Source organism: Scophthalmus maximus, chromosome 5, assembly GCF_022379125.1.
Source record: "Scophthalmus maximus strain ysfricsl-2021 chromosome 5, ASM2237912v1, whole genome shotgun sequence".
NCBI lineage: Eukaryota > Metazoa > Chordata > Actinopteri > Pleuronectiformes > Scophthalmidae > Scophthalmus > Scophthalmus maximus.
In genome coordinates, this window is record NC_061519.1 from 15231858 (window position 1) to 15240590 (window position 8733).

The 8733-nt window shown below is 47.4% G+C and overlaps 1 protein-coding gene across 1 annotated transcript in view; it reads right to left on the reverse strand.

Moving 5' to 3' along the window:
• Positions 1–8372, reverse strand: part of LOC118311346 (potassium/sodium hyperpolarization-activated cyclic nucleotide-gated channel 2-like) — a 28163-nt gene extending 19791 nt beyond the window's left edge. The window contains exons 1-3 of the mRNA XM_035635125.2: positions 7190–8372; positions 4420–4843; positions 2344–2505 (exon numbers count right to left, since the gene is read on the reverse strand). Coding sequence (XP_035491018.2) covers positions 2344–2505; positions 4420–4843; positions 7190–8334 — 1731 coding nt within the window. The 5' untranslated portion in view covers positions 8335–8372. The remainder of the gene's footprint in view (positions 1–2343; positions 2506–4419; positions 4844–7189) is intronic.
• Positions 8373–8733: the final 361 nt, after the last annotated feature.

The window sequence follows — 8733 nt, forward strand, 5'->3', positions numbered from 1 at the left end:
ACAAACTATTATTTTCGTTATTTACTTATCTGCCAATTCTTCTCTCGATTAATACTTCAAAAAAGTGTGGGAAATAAAGATAATCAGAATTTCCAAAACTACAGTATTTCTTTAAAATGCTTGTTTTGTCCAAACAGAGAAAACTATCAGAGTGGAAGAGCTGGAATTTGTGAAGATTATTTTTGAAAAAATTGACTGAAAGAATTCATCGATTATCAAAACAGTTGCTATCAAGTTTCATTTCAGTTCGATTCACATCAAAATATTTCAGCTTTACAATATTGTTTGTATATTTTTGAACTACAAGGAGACGTGGATACAAGGATTCTGTAATGGATCGTTTCTTTGTTACTGTGGGAGTTGATTGAAATGTGTTTTCTGCAGCAGAGGGTGAGCGCTCGCAGTCAAAGGCAAAGCAGGATGGAGTCTTTTCTACAACATCAAAGACTTGGTTTGGACGTGGTCGAGTGTCCGCCTCGGGGACAGCGGACACACCTTCTCTGAATGAAGTCTCCAAATGTCCAAATACATTCTGGTTGCAACAGTGAGGTATATGTGGTTCAAATGTTCTCTTTTTATGATCCAATGGTTATCCCGCATAAATGTGAAATTACTATCTGAACATAGTTAATCGTTTTAATGATGTCTTTTACCACCATAGTAAATAATAGTAGTTTTTTTCCTCCTTCTTTTCTTTTTCCCAAATTACTTTGCCAATATTTGAATTAGATATTGTATGACAGCACCATTCTTCAGACCCCAAATATCCCCACATTATTGATGCTCAGATCTTGTGTCAATATTGTAATACATGATTTTGTCAGTGTTGTCGACCAATACTCAACAGCACCACCAGCAGAGAAGTGCAGCATGTCCCCGTCTGGCACATAAAACAGCAACATGAAAGAGAGGCTATTCATTCTCATTGTCACATCAACTTGTTTAATCTTAGATTGTTTTTGTACAGCAATAGAAACTGCTGTAACACTGGAAATACTTCAGATCTGAAATTTACGAGTAGTCACTGGCGATGTCGGGGAGCGAGAACCAATCTGTTCGAAGCCCGTTTGGATCGGTTCCCTGTGTCTGGAGTAGTGTGGTCTCCCCTTGCTCAGTAAAAAGGCTGACAGACAGACCTATAAACAACCAGCTTTTATCTCCCTGAGAGAGACGTGGCAACAAAGAGCCCAGCTGCCTGGTCATACACCCCCCCAATCCCTCTGTTTCCCCCCCTTTTATCTTCCCTGTCATCACCCCACTATGCTGGAGAGGAGGCATGGAGGGATGTAGAGGTGCGCTCAAATCTCTCTGCTTTCTTTCTCTTTTTTCCAACTGCTTCTCTGTTGCTGTCCTCGGGTTGTTTTCTGTCTGACTTGTCCTCCTGAACCACTAATAGTATAATTGCAACAGACATTAACTTGGGCTAATAGTTTTTAGACACGCTAGCAGCATGGCTCCCGTGATTGAATTGTCTGTCCAACTCTTTCCAACACCACCATGATGTTATTTTTTTCCTCTAAAATATATCAACAGCTACTGTGTTTTGGCAATAAATCTTCTACAGCCCTTTGTGGTTTTCAGTCAATAAATCCTATTGACTTCGGTGTTTCCCTTAACTCTTCATTAACACCATCATCAGGCCAAATTTTAAAGTGGCTAATGCTTTAGTTCATGACCAAATACCTGCCAAACTAATGACCATCTCATCAACCTCAGCTGAACTTTGTGTTTATTGCAAATTAGCAGTTTAATTTCACATGCTCACACACTAAACTATGAGGTTGAACATTATGAGCAATATATGAACATAATTGACTTTGTCACTGTGAGCCCGTCGGCATGCTGATTTTGGTGTTTACTTCAAAGTGTGTCTAAGAATAAACTTGCAGATCCACTAATGTGGCTGTAGACTCCTGGTGCTGTTTCACTGATGTGGACCTATGTTTATTACTACTTACCCTTTCAAGGGGAGCATGACCCATGCTGTGCCAGTACTGCAGAAGATTAAATTACCATTCAATTTTATTGCAGCAAAAGTTGTGTTGCGAGGAACATGAACCCATTTTCTGGTCTTTAAAATAAAGCTCATCTAAACGCAAACGTTCATACAAAGATTTGAGGATTCTGTTTCTGTTTCTGTAAAGGACAAGAAAGAGTTTATCGTGACCACAACATATTGATTAACATTCAGCCAATATTTTCTGATTACAGTCAGACAGTTCAATCAATAATCTGTGACCACGATCAGCAGTTTCCCACTCGGCTCAGAATAAAAGATGCAAATCCAGATCCGGGGTGATATGTGCAACTTTGTATGCGCAGACATGATTCCCTGACACATACCTCCATCTTGTTGAGAGACACCCAGCAGTCTGAGGGGAAGTCCTGCAGCATTGGAACCAGGAACTGTAGGCAGCCGTCCCAGTGACACAGTAGCAGCATCATACCAATCAGGTTAAAGATTCGCATCACCGCACTAGCCAGGTCATAGGTCATATGGAAGATCTGGAGCGAGACAGTGAGACAGGAAGGGGAGTTGAATCTGGACTGAGAGAGGAGAGAGACTGAGAAAATGCTGGATTTAAGGAGAGAACGATTAAGGCTATTTCACACTGTATTTGTAACTTGTCTATGGAATTTGTCAAATACTTCAATTCATATTTCTGTGGCAGCACTGGCTACCCACTCAGCTCCAAAGTCCCCTCTGGATTATAACAAGTTTGATGGATGAGTGGGGAAGACAGGCTCCCATCAGTCCCAAATCAGACACAGCGGGAGCAGGTAAGACATTTGTTAAATAGAGACACATGACATCAATCAGAGGCTGAAACACGCACACAGTGTCCAGTCACACACAAAATTCTCACGGAAGCCTGCGGCACAAAGAGAGACTAAGAACAACACAGACATGCCAATTTGTACAAATACACACATTCAAACACACAGGATGATGGACAGGGACCATCATGATCCTTAACAACTGATAGTCCATGCTGCCTCACCCATCAATCATTCTGAGTCACCGGACAGTCACTGAGGCCAATCATCTATCACCTCGCTGACTTCAACCAACCCCTCCCTATTGCAGCTCAGGTTTAGGCTGCTTAAATACTTAAATTGTGTCTACACGGTTGAAATCTGTAGATGTTGCAGTATTTTTCATAGTAAGAACATCCGACGTTGTCTGATAAAGTCTTTGAAGGAATGACAAATGGGCAGTTTGTTACTCAGTGCAGTTGAAGGAGAAGTGATACTCAGTGATGAAGAATGAGACTGGACATGAATCACATGTGCTGATCTTTCTAAATGTCGCTTTAACCTTTATGGGGTCAGCTACTGACAATTTCTCAAATCGTTTTCACTGAGGACGGATGAGAAAAACTCACAGTTGTGTTGATGGATGAATATGCGCTCAGCACCACGGACAGCTACAGTCACAGGAACCAACAGTAGTTGGGATTTGTGGAATTTCAAAATTAAATGATAACATCAGAGAGACGGGCATTTGAAAAATGGGCATTGCCTGTGTCAGTGTCTCGCTCTCCGCCGAATATCTGCTCTCATTCTCCATGCGTGCCAAGTATCATTTCCCATCATGCACCACTATGTGTGTATGTGTGCATATCCCATCATATCTTCAGAAATCCAATTATCCAAAGGTCAGGTGAGAACCCGAGCCCCACTGCTCTGCTCACCACTGCAAAATGCCACACCATGCTGCCGATACTGGCATAAACTTAAAGTCGAGTTATCTCATGACATCTTTGGTCCGCCTGTCTCCCAGGCTGCTCGCCTCCATTTGAGGAAGCAGTCCGAGGAAAGACAGGAGCAGGCTCCCGACAAAGTGCATCCTCACAGAGTAAATGAAAGCTGAGTGGCCAGGGTGGGCATGGCTGCGACTTGGAGTTCAGTCCGGGGACTCTACTTGGCAACAGTACCCATCTTCACATCCAAGACAGCTTACCTAACCTCTCTAAATGCTTAAAATGATCAGTTAGTTACATGTGATCACAGTAAGCGACCACCGAGTGCTGCATATTATCATCACCCTCTACCCCACCTGCTCTTCCTCTGGCGCCTTAATTGATTAACTGTGTTTGGCCTTGTAACAGGCTGCTTATTAAACTGCCTGATGCTGCCTGTGGGACCTGCAGGTCAGACAAGGAAACAGAGGAGTTGTCTGGCAGTACTTACAAAGTTTGCTGAAGCTTAAACATCCTGCTGACATCATACATTTCTCACCAGGTGGAAGGTCAGGCAGAGAGGCAGATTGTTTGGTCACCGGCCAACATCAGCATATTGGTGTCAAATCATTGACTAGATTGGGTATTTCTTCCTCTATTGCTAAGGGTTGTGTGATTAGAGTTAACATAACATATACTCAGGGACTGTCGTGAAAAAATGCATGCGTGCGCTTACCTCCTCCCATTGGTGAATATATCGTATTAATCTGGAGAGCCTCAGTAGCCTCAGAAGACTTAGGATCTTGGTGAAGCGGACGATCCTCAGGGCCCGGGCGGTCTTGTACACCTCCGAGTCGATTCCCTTCTCCACTATGAGGAATATGTAATCCACTGGGATGGAGGATACAAAGTCCACAATGAACCAAGTCTTTAGGTACTTCTTCTTAATGGTTTTAGGGTCCAAAATGATGTCTGAGTTGTCCTCAATGATGATTCCAGTGCGAAAGTTGAGCACCAGGTCCATGAGGAAGAAAGTGTCAGAGACCACGTTAAAGATGATCCAGGGCGTAGTGGTCTCGTCCTTGAAGAAAGTGATGCCAACGGGGATGATGATCAGGTTGCCCACCATGAACAGCAGCATTGTGAAATCCCAGTAGAACCTAGCGGGTTTGTGTGTGTGTGTGTGTGTGTGTGTGTGTGCGAGTGTGTGTGTGGAGTGTACATGATAGTGTGTATACATGGGAGTGTGTGGAACACAGGAGGGGGGAAACAGGGGAAGGAACAAAGACAAAAATAGAGTCAGATAAGAAAGTGGAGTTGCTGTGGAAAGCCGATAGGCACAAGAGACTTCCTAACTCAAGATGGAAAAAGTGTAAACTGAAGTGCAGGGGCTGCCATGGCCTGCCTGAACATGCAGAGGGTAATGAGAAAAAGCTCACTTTTTCCAAGACATATTCTACAAACATTTTTTATAAGCTGTTTCACTATGCATTTCAAATTGTCATATGCAACAAAATGAATGCAGTGATTGTCACCACTGATGTGAGTGGTTTAAAAGGATGGTTTCATCCTTCCCTCTCATCCCTTTTGTATGGTTGATACCGTCTTCACTTACAATGTATCATTTTTTTCCCTTTTCTTCAGACCTTATTAAAACCCAGTATGCAGACACGTGTGTATGGTCACCCGCTGTTTGCTCTGACGTAGGATGGAGCAAACCAAATACTGAAATGACCATAAAATGTTCATGTTTTGTATAATATATGGGGTTTGCATGAGCCATAAATGAATTCTGCTTTTTTTTGCCAAAAAATGTATTTGCTGACAAAGAAATGTACAGGCTATGTTTTTTTCATTGTGATTTGACTTCTTTTTTTTTTGTTGAACAAATTACACCTATTTAGAAAAAGAAAATTCCAGGAATAAGGAATAAAATAGAAACAAAAAAATCTCGGTATTGTCAACACCAACCCCAAATGTGAAGCCTTATTCATTGTATTCAACCATGCATGTTCGCCAGAGTCTCTTTGATGCTGACCCATGAGCAAGTTTGTTAAATTTGGATTAGGTTCAGTAATTCTCATGGAATATTAATTAAGGTGGTAAGACAATTTTATGTGTGTCATTTAAGGAGGGCAGATGACAGCACAGGGTTAACTTGCAGCAGCGTTTGGGGCTCACGTTGACCTTGCAGTGCACATGGAAGCGGAGGAGGCTGTGGCCGCAGTGATGTGGCAGTTTGGGGAGAGTGGGGCACACGGAGTAAAAGTAGCGAGGTCTGCGCCCGTCAGAGGCATCTCTGCAGGACAGGTGCAGCGCTGAGTCATTACACTGCGACTTATGCAACAACCTCTGACTCCTCCACTCAACGGTAACGACAATACACCGCCCCGAAGATGATGATGATGATGATGATGACGACGACGACGACGACGACGATGTCTGAGGCAACTTTGACTATGTTTTCATTGGGAGTCTGCGTGCTATCGAGGAGCAGTCTGCAGCGCGGCCCGCTGTCATTGTTCACCTCTGCAGTCGAAGACATCTCTCAAGTTGAGCCTTCAGTCGTCTACTGAGTCGGCGTTGTGTGACACACACACACACACACACACACACACACGGTCCAGATGTGAACGCTGCCGGGGAGCTGTCCGCTCCGTGTGGTGCTGAAACCACGCCGCGCCTCCGAGAGGGAAACCCCGGCCCGTTCGCAGCTCGGCGGCTGATACGTGTCGAATGAAAAGCCTTTAACATGCTCATCACACCGAGCCCACGAGTCGGGAGGAGCCTCCTCGGCTCGTGGATTTCCCTCAATAAAGAGAACCAAATGTGTCGTATGACAGAATCGCAGCTGGGTGTCCGACTGGGTCATCCGTCGTTAGAATGCAGGATCCGGAGAGTCGAGCCGGCGGACACGTCTCCAGTGGGCATGCTGGAGGTTCTCGCACACTTGGCTCAAGGTGACATTCCATTACTGAGTGCACCACACACACACACACACACACACACACACACACACACACACACACCTAGCCTACATCCTGTCAGCGTGGCTCCATAGTGGCATGAGCTCAGTTCATACTATACAGCGAACATTAGGTGGTTATTTTAAAAACCATGGCATTTTAAAAGGAGCTCGAGTTGGCGACATAGCTCTTTGTGTGAAAGAGTGTGTTAGCAGGCCGGGCTCGTTGAGCATCCCGGGGCACGCTGCTCCGCGTACTGTTTACGACACCGAAAGGACAACCTTTCGAAAATCAATGCTCCTGACAACAGGTTGTTTCGGGGATTAATAGCAGCGAGTTGTGATGCACTGATTCAATGTTTCTCTGCAGAGTGAATCAAAGGGGACCGGGTGAAAAACCACCAGCCTCGAACAATAGCGGCGCATGTGTTCCCGTGGACTCGCAGCGGTTTACTCACTACAAGTTGCAGGGGACACGGGGGACCCACACGGGCCCCTCGTGACTTTCAACGTGCAGCCGACGGCGGCGACACGCTCTTACCTGAAATCGCTGTACGGGTGTATAATCCAGTTCCCAGCTGACTTGACCCTCTCCTGCTCTCGCTCCACCGCCTTTTGACTCCCGTACATGCGTAAGGAGAATTTGTTAACTCCCGGCTGCAGCATACTGCTGAACTGCCGCTGCATGAAGCTGGCCTGGCTGCCCTGGGGTTCCGCGTCCTCGGCGGGCACAATCGGCGGTCCATCCTCCGGCTTCTGGAAAGTGACAGAGTTCCTGGGCTGCTGGGTCTGGGTCGGGCCGTGCAGCGAGGACGAGGCTTTCCGGCTTGGCGCGTTGGAGAAGGACACCCTGGAGTCCTTTTTCTCGGGGGCGCCGCTCTCCCCTGCGTGCCCGCCGGCCAGGGACCCGCCTGGTGTGACCGAGCCGTCCATGCTGCCGGTGGTCGAGTTACAGGCTCCGCGCTTGGCGCTCCCTCCGTCCTCGGCCCTCCCCGACCCCCCTGTCTGCTTCTCCTGCTTGGAGATGATTGAGCGCAGGCTCCCGGTACCCGAGTCCCTCCTGCATTCTCCGTTTTTGTTGCATTTCATGCTGGAAATTGGAGCGACGCTGCTGCGAGCATCACCCGCTGGCACGTTTAAAACCTCTAGCGCGACCGCTGATTCGGACGCCTCCTCCCCAGATGCTTGGCTGGCCTCGCCGCGTAGGGCAGCATCGCCCGGACAGGGTGTCTGGGTGTCGGTGGCTCTGGAGGCAGCGGAGGGCCGTGGGGCGGCGGGAGCGTCCTCTGTGTGCGTAAGGCAGGGCTCCTTGTTGGAGTTCCTCCTGGAAGCCGAGGACGCGGCTCCCCCTCCTGGCGTAAAGTTCTTCATCCTGATACTGCCTCCTCCTCCTCCTCCTCCTCCTCCTCCTCCACTTCCGCCACCGCCGCCGGCTCGGCGCAACCGCGGATGCTGAAACTTGGACTCCTCTTCTCCGTCATCCGTCTCGTCCATCACGACGTTGCTCGCCACGCCGGGCTGCTCACCGCTCCGTGCGCCGGAGGAGCCGGAGGAGCCGGAGGAGCCGGAGGAGCCGGAGTCCAGACAGTTGTGGCTGCTGTTGCTTCTTGTGCATTTGGAAACGACAGCCTTGGGTGCGCTGACGCGGCTGCTGCAGCCACTGCCACCCACCGCCGTCCTTTTCATGGTGGCAGCAGACGCCGGTGAAACGTCTCTCCTGTCCGCGACATTAAGCACATTACATTGTTCCTCCAATTATCTTTGAAGGAAACCAATCCGATTTAGAGGGGCGATGGAGAGAGGGAGATAGAGGGAGGGAGAAAGGAGAGGGGGGGGCAGAGGGAGGGGTGGACGTGACTTCTTTGCAAACTGCGCTGGCTTCTACTTTCACCACAGTCATCCTGTCAGAGAAAAGTCAAACTGACTGATACATTCATTGCGTCAAATATCGAACTGTCGTCTTATGCTGCCAAATGTCCACCTGAGGCCTCCCGACCACGACCTCCCGCTTTAATTGCCTCAAGCAGCTTTATCCAAAAAAAAAGTGTCGTGGAATAAGAAGCTGAACGTGGATGTCAAACACGG